The 16930-nt window shown below is 56.1% G+C and overlaps 2 protein-coding genes across 4 annotated transcripts in view; both read left to right on the top strand.

Moving 5' to 3' along the window:
- Window positions 1-485: 485 nt before the first annotated feature.
- On the top strand, window positions 486-7730 carry Parp10 (poly (ADP-ribose) polymerase family, member 10). Its single transcript, XM_005395834.2, has 11 exons — window positions 486-674; window positions 837-1015; window positions 1093-1347; window positions 1420-1656; window positions 1740-2524; window positions 2626-2853; window positions 2961-3057; window positions 3246-3905; window positions 4010-4143; window positions 6882-7056; window positions 7135-7730. The coding sequence occupies exons 2-11, from the start codon at window positions 841-843 to the stop codon at window positions 7485-7487; spliced, it is 3099 nt and encodes a 1032-aa protein (XP_005395891.1). The 5' UTR covers window positions 486-674; window positions 837-840; the 3' UTR covers window positions 7488-7730.
- Window positions 7731-8139: 409 nt separating this feature from the next.
- Plec (plectin) overlaps window positions 8140-16930 on the top strand; it is a 61171-nt gene continuing 52380 nt past the window's right edge. For 2 of the 3 annotated variants that reach the window (XM_005395825.1, XM_013520104.1), the window contains exons 1-2: window positions 8140-8216; window positions 9231-9429. In XM_005395825.1, coding sequence (XP_005395882.1) covers window positions 9237-9429 — 193 coding nt within the window. In that variant the 5' untranslated portion in view covers window positions 8140-8216; window positions 9231-9236. Of the gene's footprint in view, window positions 8217-9230; window positions 9430-11449; window positions 11612-16930 lie in introns of those variants that run through there. The other variant, XM_005395830.2, reaches the window with a different exon arrangement.

Here is a 16930-nt window from a genome sequence, read left to right as displayed (position 1 = left end):
AGGCTGAGGCAGAAGGATCACTGTGAGTTCAAGGCCAGCCTGGGCTACAAAGTGAGCTCAAAGTTAGCCTGAACTGCATAGTGAGACCCTGTCTCAAAAAGACAAAAAAAAAAAAAAAAAAAAGCATTTAATTGTCCAAACAATATTAGCACAAGCTTTTCAAGGAACTAAAAGAAATTAATAGTAAAGCTATCTTATCTATCTTGCAAAGCAGCCTGAGGCCAGCCTCAGCCAGGGCGGGCCTGGAGATCCAGGGCTGCGCATGCTGACGGAGGCCTGGAGACCCTACATGGGGGCCAGTTACTGAAGCCTCCTTGGTCCATTTGGTGGGGAAGGTATCTGGCCGTTTTCAGGTCACAAGGAAAGGCCAGAAGTAGAGGACACGCCTGTCTACCCTCCCAAAGCAGGGGCTGGAATGGGCCCTAGAGAACCAGTGACTGGGCTGGTGGGAGGGTTCTGAGGGGTCTGCCTGGCTGTCACCTCCTGGTGGGCTTAGGTTGAGACTTCAGCAGCAGAGGAAGCACCTGGGCTGCAGAAACCAGGGCCTGCCCTCAGGCCTGGCCCCTCCCTCCTTGTTTTCTTTAGTCAGTTTCACTTTTGTTTTCCTGTCCGGTGTCAGACAGAAATGCAGGCAGGCACCTAGCCCAGCTGAAGGCCCGGGTGGCAGGGGAAGTGTAAGTGTGGGATATGGGGGTGCCCACAGGGGGTGGCACCCAGGGGATGTAGACAAGGGGCCCTGGGAGGCAGTAGGAAGGGTACTCCAGTCAGCTGGACAGACCCAATTGGACCTAGAGGGAGTGGAGCAGGCCTTTCCCTACCCTAATGTTCCATTTCAGGGTTATGATGGCTGAGGAGGAGCCAGGGGTGGCAGTGGAAGTCCAAGGGCTGCCCCTTGATGTGCCAGACGAGCTGCTCACCCTTTACTTTGAGAACCGCCGACGCTCTGGTGGGGGGCCTGTGTTGAGCTGGCAGAGACTTGGCCGTGGGGGCATCCTCACCTTCCAAGAACCCGAGGGTGAGAGGGTTGGTGGAAGGGGGAAGCCTGGGTGCCTTGATGCCACAACAGCCCTGACGCCCTGCCCCTGCTCACAGATGCTCGGAGGGTATTGGCCCAGGCAGAGCATCGACTGCAAGGTGCCTGCCTGAGCCTGAGGCCAGCCCCGCCATGTGCCCCTACACGCCTGCTCCTCCAAGGATTGCCAGCTGGCACCACACCCCAGCGTCTGGAGCAGCATGTTCAGGCCCTGTTGTGTGCCATGGGACACCCAGTGTGGCCCTGCCATGCCCTGGACAGCCCCAGGCTGGACAGGGCCCTGGTCCAGCTGCCCATGCCCCTTCCTGAAGAAGGTAAGAGGTGAGACTGGAGCAAAGGTGCTGATTAGGGAAGATGCCCAAAGCCTACCTGTCCATTTCCCACAGAATTCCGGATCCTCGAGGAGCAGGCTCAGAATCTGGGCCTGGATGGGGCCTTTGTGTCCCTGGCCCGAGTGCCCCAGGCTCGAGCGGTGCGTGTGGTAGGAGGCAGCTCACCCGCGGACTTGCTGCTGCTGGAGCTATACCTGGAGAATGAGCGCCGCAGTGGCGGGGGGGCCCTGGAGGGCCTCCGCAGCCTGCCTGGGCAGCTGGGCACTGTCATCTCCTTCCAGCAGTGGCAGGGTGAGTCAGCTGAACAGACCCAGTGGGCCCTTCCTTCTCCCACAGAAACCTGATGGACTTTCTGCCCTCTTCCTTCCTCCAAGTGGCTGAACGGGTGTTGCAGCGGGACCACCGGCTGCAAGGCTCAGAGCTGAGCCTGGTCCCCCACTATGAAGTCCTGGAGCCTGAGGAGCTTGCTGACACCACTGCTGGAGGGAACCACCCATCCACGATGGGTCCTGGAGCTGTGGACCATGTTCTCTTGGAGGCTGGAGGGCTGGCAGCGGCCCCAGAGGGTGCAGGGACTATGACCGTGGACTTTGGGGAGGCACCAGGGCAATTGGGAGTCTCTCTGAGAAAAAGTCAGGAGGGATCTTCAGGACAGGTCATGCTAGTTGACTTGGGAACTGTGAGATCTCTGGAGCAAGAGGGGCTACTAAACCAAGGGCCTGTGGGGCAGCTGGAGCAGGCGGGGGCCATGGGCCTGGGAACTACAGGGTCTCCAGAGCAGGCTGGGCTCATGAGCCCAGAGCCTAAGGAATCTGCAGGACTGGTGGGCCCAATGGAGATCTTGAGGTTGCCCGGGCAGGACAGCCCAGGACCCTTGGATCTGCTAGAGCAGGAGGGTCTGTTGGGAGTTGCCATGAGCTCACCAGGGCAGGAGGGGCTGGTGGGTCCAGTGGAGGTCACCCTGGATTCTCCAGAGAAGGCTGGGTTCGGGAGCCCAGGGCGTGTGGGGCTGCTGGGGCAGGAGGGCTCGGTAGAGATGGTGTTGTCAATGGAGCCAGGGGCGATGCGCTTCCTGCAACTTTATCATGAGGACCTTCTTGCCAGCCTGGGAGATGTTGCCCTCTTCCCACTTGAAGGAATGGATGTGACAGGCTTCCGGGTGAGTGACTACTGGGAATTCCTTTTGGGCCCTTCTTCCACAGGGGCCTCACACTTTTCCTGTGTGAACCTGCGAACCGTCCCCCTGTCATGGTCTTACAGCTCTGTGGAGCCCAGGCCCCATGCCAAGTGGCCCAGGAGTTGCTACAGAGTCTGCTGGGCAGCATTAGCTGCCACATGCTGAGCCTGAGGCACCCAGGCAGCGCCAGATTCCTGCTGGGGACAGAGGGACAGCGCCTTCTTCAGGGCCTAGAGGCTCAGTTCCAGTGTGTCTTTGGGACAGAGCATCTGGCCAGTGCCACCATGGACACAAACCCTGAAGAGGCAGAGGTGGAGTTTTGCTCACCCCTCCCCTTTTGTACACCTCAGCTGCCCAGCCCCAGGTGCCTCCTCAACCCTCACCCAGAGGCTGATGACCCTGACATCCTCTCCCCCAGGTGGATCCCACTGAGGCTCTTCACGTCTACCCTGCACACAGCCACCTGCTGTGGTCCCCGGAGAGTACAGGCACTGACGAGGAGAACGTGAGCCTGGGTAGGGCTCCCTCGAGACTCCAGAATGTTCTGTGGTCCTTTCTTGATCACACCTCCCACCCTACTCTGCACTCCCACCTGTCTAGAGATCCTTTCTAGGCCCACTCTGTACCTCTAAACTCATTTCATCCTTCAGTGCCACACGGGCTGGGCCTGCTTCATGACCCAATGGCCTTTCTCTACCCCTAGCGCAAGTCCAAGAGATGCTGGCCTCCTTGGAGAGCCTAGATTCAGAGGACCAGCAGCTCCTGGAGCTGCAGGAGGAGAACCTTGAGGAGCAACCAGAGGATGCAGCAATTCCAGGGCAGGAGGAGAGAACGCCCATACCTGGAACTGGGGAGGAGCCTGTGGGACCTAACACTGGTACACTTGAGCTTGAGCAGCTGCAGGAGGAGGCTGCACTGCAGCTGGCCCTCCACCGCTCACTGGAGTCTCAGGACCAGGTGGCCGAGCAGAAGGAAGCTGCCACACTAAGGCGAGCCCTGGCCCTCTCCCTTTTGGAGCAGCCCCTGTTGGAGGCAGAAGAGCCCCTGGTTGGCAGTTCTGGTAACAGGGCCCGACTGGTGGTACACGTGCCTTTTGAGCAGGACATGGAGGAGTTGGACCAGGCGCTAGCGGCTGCCTTGGAGGAACACCTCCAGCAGGAGACAGTGAGGCTCCAGGGCCGTGTGCTGCCCGCAGAACTGTGTGCGCCCCTGGAGCGGTGCCATGGTGTGAGTGTTGCCCTGCATGGTGACAGTGTTCTTCTCCGTGGCTTTGGGGCCCAGCCTGCTCGTGCAGCCCGCCACTTAAATGCACTTCTTGCTGGCCCATGGGATCAGAGTGTGGCCTTCCCCTTTGGCATGTCAGGTACTACCTGTGAGCCTGTGCCTTGGGCTGGGGTGTGGGGTAGGTAGTGGCTATTGGGCTAGTGCCCCAGGCATGGCCCTGCTGTCTCTCTCCTCATGTATTAGTGCCAGAGCAGAGGCTGAAGGAGCCCTTGGGAAGACTGGAGGGCCTGGCAGACAATACCAGGGAGTTCCAGGAAGTGGTGCAGGCCTTCTACAACACTCTGGATGCTGCCCATAGCAGAATCTGCATCATCCAGGTGAGTCCACACCCTGCTCACTGGCCTCATGGTTCCCTGTGAGCTGTTACATTCCCCTGTATCAGGTTCACCTGGCCAGGAGTGCTCAGTGTAGGCCGGCTGGAAGCTGACCGGGTGATGACAGAGCGCCAGGGCTCTCCAGCCTTGTTCTTGCCCCGAGGACATTCACAAAGTCTGACAGGGAAGACCAAAGAACAGAGAGGTTAGGGAGGCTGGGGATCTGACAGGCCAGAGTGAGGCTCCCTCCTGAGCAGTATGTGGCCTTCTCCAAGGACACATCCTTATCTGGATCATGGAGGGGTGATGCCATCTTGTGGCCATTATGAGAATTACTTATTCCCACAAATGATTCCCTTTTTCTTTTTTCTTTTTCTTTTTCTTTTTCTTTTTTTTTTTTTTTTTTTTTTTTTTTTTTTTTTTTTTTTTTTTTTTGTTGTTGTTGTTGTCTTTTTGAGACAGGGTCTGGCTATGCAGTTCAGGCTGGCCTTGAGCTCACTTTGTAGCCCAGGCTGGCCTTGAACTCACAATGATCCTCCTGCCTCAGCCTCCCGAGTGCTGGGATACAGGCGTACACCACCATGTCCAGCATGATTCCCTTTTTCTGTTTTGGGTGCCCTTCTGCCTCCAATAGAGGTCACTTGGGCAGGTAAAGGACCAGGCTCACTGTCACGTGGCAGCCTCTTCATGTGTGTATGTGTGTGCTGTGCGTGTGTCTGTAGATCAAACCCACTGTGAAAATGCTCTACCGCGGACTACACCCCCAGTCCCTCTTTCTATATTTTCCTATATTCTAACTTTATTTATTTATTTTTTTGAGACAGGATCTCACTCTGTAGTTCAGGCTGGCCTTGAACTCACCATGCAGCCCAGGCTGACCCTGAACTTGTGGCGATATTTCTGCGTCAGCCTCCCAAGTGCTGGGGTTACAGGCATGTGCCATCATGCCTGGCTTCCTGTATTCTAACTTGCTAAATTTGGTAACTTTGAGCATAGATGTTTTCCCCAAAAAGGCTAGGAATAATTGGTGGGGAGCCCCAGTAAAGCCCAGAAGCCCCAGTCCACCACACAAGTTAAGAAAGTTGAGCTGAGGGGCTGGGGATTTAACTCAGCGGCAAAGCGCCTGCCTGGCAAGCGCAAGGTCGTGAGTTTGGTTCCCGGTACCGGAGAAAAACAAAAACAAAAACAAAACAAAAAAGAAAGTTGAGCTGAGAGGGAAAGACTCAAGAGGCCAGGCATATGGAAAACATGTAAAAAGTTTAAAAAAAATTCTCCATAGTTTCTTAGCATCTTCTATTGGTAGTGAGAAACCCGTGAGATTTCTTTACACTTTTATACTGACCTTGGCATGTGCTTCTAAAGTTTTTTTTCATTTCAAAGGTTGAGAGTTTCCTGTCAGGCTCCAGGGGCATGTTTTGGTTCTTCCCCATGTGGAGATGTTGCCTTCAGCTCAGAGAAATGGTCCTCTACTGCGTGGCCAGGTGTCCCAGCACTGTCTCGTGTCTTCTGGGGGAGGTCCTGTGATGCAGCTTTGCTTCCTTCATTTGCCTCACTCTCCTGTTCTCCAGCCCAGAAATCCCATTCTTGGGATTAATTTTTTTTTGGAGACAGGGTTTCACTAAGCAGTCCAGGCTTGTCTTCAACTCTCAGTGATCCTCCTGCCTCAGCCTCCCAAGTGCTGGGATCACAAGTGCGTGTCATCACACCCAGCAACAATCCTACTTTTTTTGGGGGGCGTGTACCAGGAATCGAACTCTGGACCTTGCACTTGCCAGGCAGGTGCTTGAGCCTCTGAGCTATATCCCTGGTCCCTACAACCCCATTCTTAATGTGAGAATGCTTTCTTATTTTTAGACTCTTTCACAACTGTCAGTCTTGTTTTATGATGTGTTATCCTTTTGCATTGTTCTGAAGAGACTAATTAGAATTTCTTTTTAAAAATTCTATTTGGCAACCAAACAAACCAAAACCAAACCAAAACAAAAAAGTAAGCTGTGTGTGGGGCATGCCTGTAATCCCAGCACTCAGGAGGCTGAGGCAGGAGGATTGTGGAGAGTTCAAGACAAGCCTGGGCTACATAGTGAGTTCAGGGCCAGCCTGCACTACATAGTGAGACCCTGTCTTAAAAGACAAAAACAAACAAACTAAAAAAAAGTTCCCTTTTTTGCTCTTGATGCTTTTGCTATCTTCCTCCACCATGAACTGTTTCCCTTCTGCCACACCACTCTGCCTTAGAGCTAGCCGATTATGGACTAAACCTCTGCAAACTGTGAGCTAAATAAACCTTTACTTCTTTAAAAAAAAAATTCTATCTGTTTGGGTTCCCGAGTTCGTTCCTCTAGGACTGATTATTGAATTGGCCATTTGAGGCCTTATCTCCCACCTGGGTCTTCCAGCACTGAGAGGTCTGTGGGCATCTCTTGGTGTCTGGAATGAAGTCCTGAGGGCGCATTGGGCACCTTGCTGGGCTTTTAACTGAACAGGTGTAGCTGTAGGTTCTGCTTTCCGGTGAGCAGATGGAGTTTACCCAACTACAGTCCTCCCCGGAGCGGTCAGGCATCCCTGGAAGCCTTTTGATGCCACTTGTCCCATGAAGATGGCACGCTGGGAGCTACGAGGTCTCTCCTCCATCCTAAATTCCTCCACCAGAAGGCTCCTGATGGCCGAACTCAGCTCTGTCCTGAGGTCAGGTGTAAGGAGGAACTTCCAGTTACCGGCCCTGACTGCCACTCACCTTGCAGGTGCAGCGTGTGTCTCACCCACTGTTGGAGCAGCAGTACCAGCTGCACCGGGATCGTCTGATGCAGCGCTGCACGCAGCACCCTGCAGAGCAGGTCCTGTACCACGGCACGTCGGCATCTGCAGTGCCTGAGATCTGTGCGCACGGCTTCAACCGAAGCTTTTGTGGCCGTAACGGTGAGGCCTGGACCGGGCAGGGGCGGGGCCCAGCCCTTCCCAACATTCTGATATCTGTTGGCCCGTCCCACCCCACAGGCACGCTCTACGGGCGGGGCGTGTATTTCGCCAAGCGCGCCTCCCTGTCGGTGCAGGACCGATACTCGCCCCCCAGCAACGATGGCCACAAGGCGATATTCGTGGCACGGGTGCTGACAGGCGACTACGGGCAAGGCTGCCGGGGTCTAAGGGCTCCCCCTCTGCGGGCCTCCGGCCATGGCCACACCGTGCTGCGCTACGACAGTGCTGTGGACTGCCTCACCCAGCCCAGCATCTTTGTCATTTTCCACGACACCCAGGCGCTGCCCACCCACCTCATCACCTGCAAGCGACTGCCCCACGCTTCCCCTCAGACCCCTCTTGGACTTTTGGGACCCTCTCCGGCCACCTGACTCGAAGCCCGCCAGATCCTCAAATTCCCGTTCTGCACAGCCCCCTCGACGTTAGCTAACAGGGGCCAAGCCGACCCAGAGCCGTGGGCCGGCGCCCTTCTGCGCCAGACCCACCAGCAGGGGTCAGCAGAGCACAGCGGGAAGGTGCGCCGCCTGGGCACGCCCGTCTTGGCCCGACCTCGCCCGAGCGGGTTCTGTCTTTGAATAAAACCTGTGCATACGCGGGCGGAAGAGCCCTGGAAACTCGGAGTCCGACCTCGTTTGGGGCATGGGGGCCTCGTCCTGGCCAGGGTCCGGGTCGACAGTTCTCGGGGCGGGGGCGGCTGCAGGCAGCTGACCAAGGCTGCGGGTGCGGGGCGGGGCCCAACGCACCGGGGCGACCCCACGCTGTGTTGGTGGCACGCACGTTCGCCCAGCGGCGTCTCCTTGCCTACCGGCCCGCCCTGCACGCACAGGGACAGGCTGCGCAGGCCAGCGGTGCGCGCACACAGCGGGCGCCTCCCCGCGGAGTTGCACCGCAGACTGCAGCTCCGTAGCCTCAGGGACTCGCGGCCCGCGACGCGCGGGGTTTGCTCGCTTGCAGGCTCCTGGTGGTGCTTCACCGCGCGGCTCTCGTCGGGGCCGGCCGGGGCGGGGCTCCGGGCTCGCCCCGCCCGCGCTGCCTCCGGGGCTTCCCGGGCTCCAGCAGTCTGGCTACAGCGGCCGAGCAGAGGCGAGCGGAGCCACCAGGCACGTAGGACCCGGCTGGGAGGGAGAGGTGCGCGGCATGCGGGAGCTGCAGGATTGGGGTGGGATCTTGGCTGCAGGCCACCCACCCGGAACTAGGGGCTGTGTCGCAGGCCATCCTGCGGTCCCTTGGAGGACGGCACCTTCCAACGCGCTGCAGATTGCGGAACTGGACGGGCAGTGTCAGGGTTGTGTGGGTAGGGAAAGCTGCTGCGCCAGGCTTGGGGCTGGAGCAGAGGCAGCCCCCGGGGGGCAAGGGACCCTTAGGAAGGGGGGCTTCCAGCTCGGTGCCCGCTCGCTCCTCCTCAGCCCTTGGCTTGAGGGAGGAGGCACAGAGCCCACATTGTGCCCCCACACCACCCCACCCTCGCCGAGACAGAGCCCCATTCACCTCTTGCACGCCAGCGCCCTTGGGGCTTGTGGACGCGTGCTCCCTGACTCTGCCTGCAGGGAGCGGGGTGGGCTGCTGGAGCAGTGGCTTGGTTTCTCCCTTAGCTTTGCCGCAGCCTCGCTCCCGCGGCCCACGCCGCTGCGGCTCCAGCTATTTATAGGTCTTCTCTGCAGAGATCGAGGTGGGACTGTGTGGGGCTGGAGGTGGAGTGGGGTGCTGGGGAGTCCTACAGACTGAGACTGCTTGGAGGTAGAGTGCCAGAGTCCAGGGTCTGGGCGTGAGGGCGGGTTCTTCCTGAGGACAGGAGAGTCAGGGACCAGGCCAGTGGTCAGTGGGTGGTCAGTGGTTGAGCAAAGGGAGTGACAGTCGATGTGTGGAGTGGTGAGAGTGGTCAGCGTCGTGGTGATACTCTAGAGGGCGTGAGGTCAGTGTCTGAGCAGTGTCACTTGCAGGTATCTGAGGAGAAGGCTGGATGTGCAGGCGGGGAGGAATCGTCGACATCTAGGAGCAGGGTGGTGTCAGTGTCCAGGTTGATGCGGTCAGTGTTTAGGCTGAGGAGGTGGCGGGTCAGTGTGCAGTATCAGGTTCTCACCCGCAGAAGTCTGACCTTCCTGCTGTCCCTCCAGGAGGCCATGTCGGGCGAGGACTCCGAAGTTCGAACAGTGGCTGAAAGTGGCTCCAATGGAGGCAGTGGCTCCCCCAGCCCGGGGGACACACTGCCTTGGAACCTTGGGAAAACGCAGCGGAGCCGGCGCAGTGGAGGTGGCTCTGGAGGCAATGGGAGTGTCTTGGACCCTGCGGAGCGGGCTGTCATCCGCATTGCAGGTAATGTGGAAAGGCCTGGTCAGCTTGGTTCATTAGGACTGTTGATTGACTACCTGCTGCGTGCTGCGTGCAAATATTTGGACTAGGAGACGCCAGAGAGGATCTGCCGGTCAGGCAGGGCCTCTCCGGTCTCAGGTGAGTGCAGGCAGCACAGCGCCACCTGCTGCCTGGCCCAGGCAGCTGTGAGAGGCCCGGAGCCCAGCTTTTTGCTGCAGCCCTGTCATCGCAGGCTTCCAGACTCCCTTGATAACATAGTGATCATTGCCTGGGCCCCTGGAGCCAAACTGCTCACCATGCTCCTAGTCTTGACTGCCGCATAGGGGTGGCTGTGCACAAGAGCAGGAAAGGAGAAGACGTCTGGCCAATGCGAGTCCCACTACCTCTGAGCCAGGGTCCAGCTTTGTCCTACATTAGCTGCCAGTCTGAGGAGGAGAATGGGAAAGGTCCAGTGAGAGGCCCAGAGGGAGGTGGTGGGCAGTTGGAGGGTGGTTAGCTGGAGGGCAGCCAGTCCCTTTGGGAAGTGGGTCACCTAGAACTGGAGGTCATTGGGCAGGATGTGCTGGGAAAGTGAGTACTGACCCCATTCCATCATCTAGGACCCCCCAGGGCATGGTGAGGCATCAGGAGGGCAGAGTGTTTTCCTGCAGGAGGCGAGGGGGGTGGACCAAGGCATGTGGGGAGAGACATGGAGCCCACCTTCCCAGAGGGGAGGTAGTGCTGCAGGCATCGGGGAAATTTGTCATTGGGGAAGGTACAGCAACAACTCATGCAAACGCAAGAGTCGGGGGCATGCTCACCACACTGCCAAACCCCAGAGGCCCAGGGGCTTGGTGATCTTCTGATCTTTCCCATGTCTCATGGGATTTTAAGGAATGAGGTTTGTTTTCTTTTTTTTTCCTGCCTGAAAAGGAATCATGAGTGCCCTTTTCACCTCCTGGACATTTCAGGATGTGAAGGAATGGGGTGGGGGCTGTAGTAACCCTCAGCAGCCCCTGCTGCTGAATCTCACGGCCTGTAGCAGTCTCTGTCTCTAGCTATGCTATAGCCTACATCCTCTGGCAGGGTCTTTCTGTTCTCTGATTCTTTTCTTAGGACTTTACTTTGAGGGCACCCAGCATTTAAGGTTTGAAGGAATATCACACCAGGGGGTTCCAGGATGGAGGATGTTGGAAAACGCGGGGAGACAGAGAAGGCTTTGCCAATCTGATGGGTGGAAAAGATTGTTCTTTCACTTATTATCAAACTTTCTGTTCTGTAAAGTGTCTACTCCAGTCCTCTGTTTTGTTTTGTTTTTTTTTTTAGACAGGGTCTCACTATATAGTTTAGGCTGGCCTTGAACTCACTAGGTAGCCAAGGCTGGCCTTGAACTCACAGTGATCCTCTTGCCTCAGCCTCCCGAGTGCTGAGATTACAGGTGTGTATCACCGTGCTTGGCTTCCAGTCCTCTTACGTGTTTTTTTCTCATTTTATGGGGCCTGCTCTTTTTTCATTTATTGAGAGACAAAATCTTGTTATGTAGTTCAGGTTGGCCTTGAACTTGCAGCAATCCTCTTGCCTCAACCTCCGGAATGCTGGGATTACAGGGGTGCCCCACTATACCGGATTAAGGGCTCCTTATATATTAGAGAAGCCAACACTATCTCCAGTGTTGTAGTAGTTCTCTGTAAAGGAGGGAAGAGGGAAGCATAACAAGGGTAGCCAGGTGAAGTCGCTGGCTGGGGCTGATCTGGAGAGTGGTCGCCACAGGACTAGCACTCCAGGGAAGGGGAATCCAGCTGTGGGGCGGCTGTGTATGGGTGGGTAGCCAGCAGGGGCGTATGCCCGCTCGGACGTGTGCGCGGGTTGCCGCGCGCCCGCCTGCGCAGCGCTGTGACTGCACAAGCACCGGCCAGCTCCAGGGACAGAGCCCAGTCTCGGCCCGGCCCAGCCCAGCCCAGCCCCGCCCAGCCCCGCCCCGTCCGTGGGGCATCCTGGGTGCGGGGCGGGGCGGGGGCGGCCTCTTTAAGCCGCACGCGCCTCCGCTGCCGAGGCAGAGCGGCAGCCTGGGCTGGAGGCTGTTCCTGCGCGTCCGGTGCAGCGCGTCCCATGCCTGCCGGCATGGCCGCCCTCCTGACGTCCAATCTGGCACCCGACGAACAGGACTTCATCCAGGCCTACGAGGAGGTGCGGGAGAAGTACAAAGGTATGGTGCCCCCCACACCTTGCCCACCCTCTGGGCGGCCTCTCAGGGCACGCTGGATCCACCAGACTGACAGCTGGCCGCCTACCACCTTGTCGAGGTGACTGTCCTAACTGTGCACACAGAACCTGGCCACCCGCTGGCCTTCCTGCCTGGGTGGCCCCCTTCCCCCGCCCCCAACCCGAGGCTGCAGGTCCCGGAATGGGGCAGGCCGGTTCTAGTGAGCCCCCGCAGCCATGCCCTTAATAGGGCATCCTGCAGCACCGGCTGGGGTGGGCTGGGGTGCGGGCGCAGGCGGGGCTCGGAGCTTGTCAGGGTCGGGGTCTGGGCCAATGTCTGGGGTCTGTGCCAGTGGACACGTGGGTTACGGTTGAGCTGTCCCTGCCCCTCTTCTGGGGCCCTGCCCAAGGGGCGGGCGGCTGCTGCTGCATGACAGTGGGTCACATAGCTGCTGTGTTTTCTCACCGTCCCAAACTGGCCAGGGCCTGGGCTGTAGCCTCCTGTGGCAGGGAAGCCCCCTGTACTCCGTCTTTGTGCCTTGCGGCGGCCTTTCCTTCCTAGTTAGAGGAACCTGAGAGAGACTTTGGCAGACCTCTGTTCCCTGCTTCACACCCTCCTGGAACCTTTGGGACTGCCCGGGCCCTTACTGCTCTCAGCTGCCTGGCTCCAGGTTGGACCACTGGGCTCTAAGCAGGCATCGACACTGCCCTGGCTCCCAGCCCACCGAGGCTGGCCAGGGTTGAGGTGGGGGCTCCAGGCAGAGCCAAGAAGGCCAGGTTCTAACTCCACCAGGCTAGTTTTGTTGGCTCTGCTTCCAAGGACAGCTCAGGGAGAGATGTCCTGCTAGGGCTTTGCCTGGAGCCCCATGGTGCTACTTAGCCCCAGCCTGGGCAGGGTAGGTTTCACAATGCTTCAGGTATGGTGGATGTGTTCTGTGGGCCTCTTAGCCAGTTTGTGGCTGACCTGTTGGCCTGTGTGACCGGTTTACCTGGGCTAAGTGGTGTCTCCTAGGACAGTGGGCTCCTGAGCCTGACTACTGCACTCTGGGGAGGCCTTGGGAGACCAGCCTGATGCTTGTGCTCTACACAGCTGGCCCTGCCTTGGAGGGCTGTCTGCCTAGGAGGACCCCCCTGCCTTGGAGGGCTGTCTGCCTAGGAGGACCCCCCTGCCTTGGAGGGCTATCTGCCTAGGAGTACCCCCCTGCCTTGGAGGGCCTGTCTGCCTGGGCCACATCCCTCCTTTTTATGAACTGACCACTCTGTTTAAGGTGAAGAGCAGTGTTTTCTTCTATAGCAGTGATGGCGAACCTTTTAGAGCTTTCAATGATACACACAGCCTACAGTGGCACATATGCCGTAGGTTCGCTACCTTTCTCTGGCATCATGTTGAAAGTCATCCTGGACTAAAGGGCTGTTTCCTCAGCTTCCCAGGCGTGGGGACGTCCTGGTCATTCCGGAGGGGCCTGACAGAAGCCTGGAGGTTCCTAGCATCAGTTCATCATCCTTCTCCCTCCTCTGGGGGCGAGGTTGATATGGACACGTGGGACTGTCCTGGTTCGTGTCTGCCTTCTGGGCTTGGCATCGGAGGCTGATGAGAGGGTGCTGGGGACTCTTGCCTGGCTCCCGACCTTGGGCATGGAAGTGCTTGTCTGAAGTGGAATCATATGACAGCGCACCTGCCTGGACGTGTGTGGTACTTTCCTGAGAATCGCTAGGCAGGAGAGCGACGCTAGAGCTGAGTCGGGAGAGCTCCTGGGGCATGCCAGGGACCCCAAGCCTCTAGGCAGGAGTTCGATTGGTGAAGGCCTGGGAGCCATAGGCTGAGGCCAAGGAATACTCCACAGCTGACCTCTGGAGGCCCCTCCATACCCTGTCCCTGGGGTGGAGGGCTGGGGAGGGAGTCTGTAGTGAGGAAGGCAGAGGGCATTCCCTGATGTCAGCCTGTGTCAGCCCATGAAGGCCTGGGAGGAAGCAGGGCAGAAGAAGTAGAGGTCCCCTTTCCTGGGCCCAGCTTGGAGCCAGCTGCTCTGCAGAGGCAGGGAGTTCCATCTGTCCTCAGGGACCCCTGCCCAGCCCATGCCTGAACTCAGGAAGGGCTGTGGCCTTTGCTTCTGGCCTCGTCACTCTGGCATTTGTCCCAGCCACTCTTACAAAGACGCCACCTTCCTTTTCTGACTCTCACCCCACTGACCTTCACCTCCCTTCACACCTCAGGCCTTTCCCTGGACACGTCATTCTTGGCTCTGCCCTTGGAAATCCCTGATCTTATATGGCACACTGCTGGTCCTAGGACATTCTTATTTAATTTTTTTTTAATTTTACATTTTTATATTTTTGAATCAGGGTCTCACTCTGTAGCCCAAGCTAGCCTCAAACTCATGGCTATGCTCCTGCCTCAGCCTCCTGAATGCTGGGATTACAAGTGTGTGCCACTATACCTGGCTTTGGGACATATTTAACTTCCTCTCTGCTTGAGCTCTTTCAGCCTTCCCAGCATCCCTGCCACTCATCCAGAGGGGATTCCTGTAGGGCCGAGACTGCGGAGACGTGTGGTGGGAGAGCTCTGGGAGGTCCACAGGAGGGGACCTTCCTTACTGTGGGACTGTGGGCTGGCCCAGCTTCAAGGGGTATCCTGACCCCTGGTCCCTGCAGGTTGGTCTGTGACAGCTCACAGCGGATGGGCCGCTGTGATATGTCATGGGAGCCTAGAGAGGGCTGTGGCTGGGTAGGAGGGCAGGAGGGGTTTGAGGAGAACGTGAGGTGAAGAAGGAACAGCTGAGCCCCTACAGCAGCGCTGCACACCTGGGGTACAGGGCCAGAGCATCCAGTGCAGGGGGAAGGTGGGGAGTGGGGCCAGCCAGGAGGGTCTGGGGCGCTAGGTGTGGGTATGTGAGGGCCGCCTGTCAGAGAGGGCTCGGATCACGGGCTGGGGCTGGGGATGCCGACACAGAAGTGGTTCCAGAGCAGGGGCCATAGGCGTGAGAGAGGAGGGCAGGAGTGAGAGCTCTTGGACAGCAGATAGGGTTCGGGTACCACCCGGGAGGCCTGCACTGCTCTGGGGAGTGGAAAGGGGCCAAGATGTGTATTACTGTGTCTGTCGGAAGACCCAGCTAGGGGGCTCCCCCGCCTTCCTTGAAGGCCCCATCCTACCCAGTGCCCCTGTAGTGTCGCCCTGCTCACTTGTCCCTGCCCCCTGTGGTCCTAGACTTTGAGCTTGGTTATCTGTGTCCCTGGCAGCAGCCCCAGCCGCCAGCTAGCATTTGCAGGATGCTGACATGGGTGAATGGTGATGGTGAATGCTGGGCATGGTCTGAGTGCCTGGAGCTCCACTGGCAGTTATTTGAGGCCTTGTAGAGAAGATTTTTGGTCCGTGTTTTCTGTCAGAAGTCAAATATGCTGCAGAGCGTGGTGGTGCACTCCTGTAATCCTAGCACTAGGGAGGCTGAGGCAGGAGGATCACCGTGAGTTCAAGGCCAGTCTGGGCTACCTAGTGAGTTCAAGGCCAGCCTGAACTACCTAGTGAGATGCTGTCTCAAAAAAACAAAACAAAACAAAAAAGTCAAATATGCTGAAAAAGACCCCATTGAGCCTTACAAAACTGTGTAAAGAAAAGTGGTGAAAGTTACACCTCTGCCCCACACTCACTGTGTCTGAGCGGGGAGGGAGAGAGCAGCCAGCAAGCTGAGTCTGCGGTTCCCTGTGAAGCTGCTGGCTTTCCGTGTCAGCCCTGATTAGGTTCACTTCATGCTTATTATTGCTGGTTTTTAATTGCTTTATTGAGATATAATTCTCATACCGTACAATCACCCATTGATTGTGCCAGCCCATGGCTTTTAGTGTATTTGGAATTGTACAGTATCACCACCATCAAATCCCAGAATGCTTTGGGCACTTAGCCCCCGGCAATGCTCATGTACTTTCAAGTCCTCATGGCTTGGCCTGGATTGGACAAATGGACAATTCATATAAGTGGAATCCTGTGATTTTTGTGACTGGCTTCTTTCAGCATATTTTCTTTTTTTTTTTTTTCTTTTGCGACAGGGTCTTGCTATGCTGTTCAGGCTGGCCTTAAGCTCACTTTGTAGCCCAGGCTGGTCTCGAACTCGCAACTATCCTGCTGCCTCAGCCTCCTGAGTGCTGGGATTACAGGCGTGCCCCACCACGCCCGGCCTTCAGCATGTTTTCAAGGTTTGTCATGGTGTATGAATATCAGTGCTTCATTTTTTTATGGTGGGATAATATTCCATGTTGTGGATATACCAACTTTTGTTTGTTTACTCATTGATGGGTTTTTGAGTTTTTTTCCCGTCTTTTGGTTGTTGTGAATAATGGTACTGTGCAGATTTGTGTAGAAGTTTTTGTGTGTCTGTATGTTTTTATTTCTCTCTGGTAGATACATACCTAGGAGCGGAATGCTGGGTGGTGTGGTAATTCTATATTTAATCATTTGAAGAACAGCCAGATTGTTCCCAAAGTGGCTGCAGCAGTCTCCATTCTTAACAGCGGTGTATGAAGTTTCTAATCTCTTCACATCCTTGCGAACACTTGTTGTTATCTGACTTTTTGTTTATAGACATCCAGTTCTAGTGGGTGTGAAGTGGTAGCTCATTGTGGTTTTGATTTGCATTTCCTGATAGCTGATGATATTGAGCATTTTTTTCATGTACTTGTTGGTCATTTGTTTAATTTTTGAGAAATGTTTACTCAGCTCCTTTGTCCAGTTTTATTTTTTTCCTCTTTTTTTTGGTCTACTTTTAAACTGAATTTTTTTTTTTTTAAACTATTGAGGTTTTTTTGGCCTTTTTGAGATAGGGTCTCATTATGCGGTTCAGGCTGGCCTTGAGCTCACTTTGTATCCCAGGCTGGTCTCAAACTTGCAGTGATCCTCCTGCCTTAGCCTCCTGAGTGCTGGCATTACAGGCCTGTGCCACCATGCCTGGCAAGCTGTTTTAAATAGTTTATATACAAGTCCATTATCAGATAATATTTTTTATATAGCTGATACAACATTTTATTTTCTTGATTTGTTTAGTTTTTTAGTTTGTTGGTTTTGAGTCCTACTACGTAGTCCCGGTGCACCTTGAACTCACTGTGTATACAGCCCAGGCTGGCCTCAAACACACAGTGATCCTCCTCCCCACACCAGTGCTGGGATTACAGACCTGCGCCACTACACCTGGTGATTTGTTTAGTTTTATGATAAAAATTATAGAAGAAGAAATTTCAATTTTAAGGACTGTCAAAGAAAACAGATCATCTTGCTGGATGTGGTGGCTCATACCTTTAACTCCAGCACTTGGGAGGGAGGCAGAGGCAGGAGGAT

This window comes from Chinchilla lanigera, unplaced genomic scaffold (genome assembly GCF_000276665.1).
Source record: "Chinchilla lanigera isolate Chin_1 unplaced genomic scaffold, ChiLan1.0 scaffold00053, whole genome shotgun sequence".
NCBI classification, from domain to species: Eukaryota; Metazoa; Chordata; class Mammalia; order Rodentia; family Chinchillidae; genus Chinchilla; species Chinchilla lanigera.
Note: the sequence above shows the minus strand (reverse complement) of the source record. Positions and strands in the feature narration are given on the sequence as shown.

What these genes read in the sequence shown, in the direction of transcription:
- Parp10 (XM_005395834.2), top strand. Translation starts at nt 841, where the DNA reads ATGATGGCTGAGGAGGAGCCAGGGGTGGCAGTGGAAGTCCAAGGGCTG. An exon ending in CACCTTCCAAGAACCCGAGG is followed by an intron (nt 1,016 to 1,092) that starts GTGAGAGGGTTG and finishes CCCTGCTCACAG; the next exon opens with ATGCTCGGAGGGTATTGGCC. An exon ending in GCAGAATCTGCATCATCCAG is followed by an intron (nt 4,144 to 6,881) that starts GTGAGTCCACAC and finishes CTCACCTTGCAG; the next exon opens with GTGCAGCGTGTGTCTCACCC.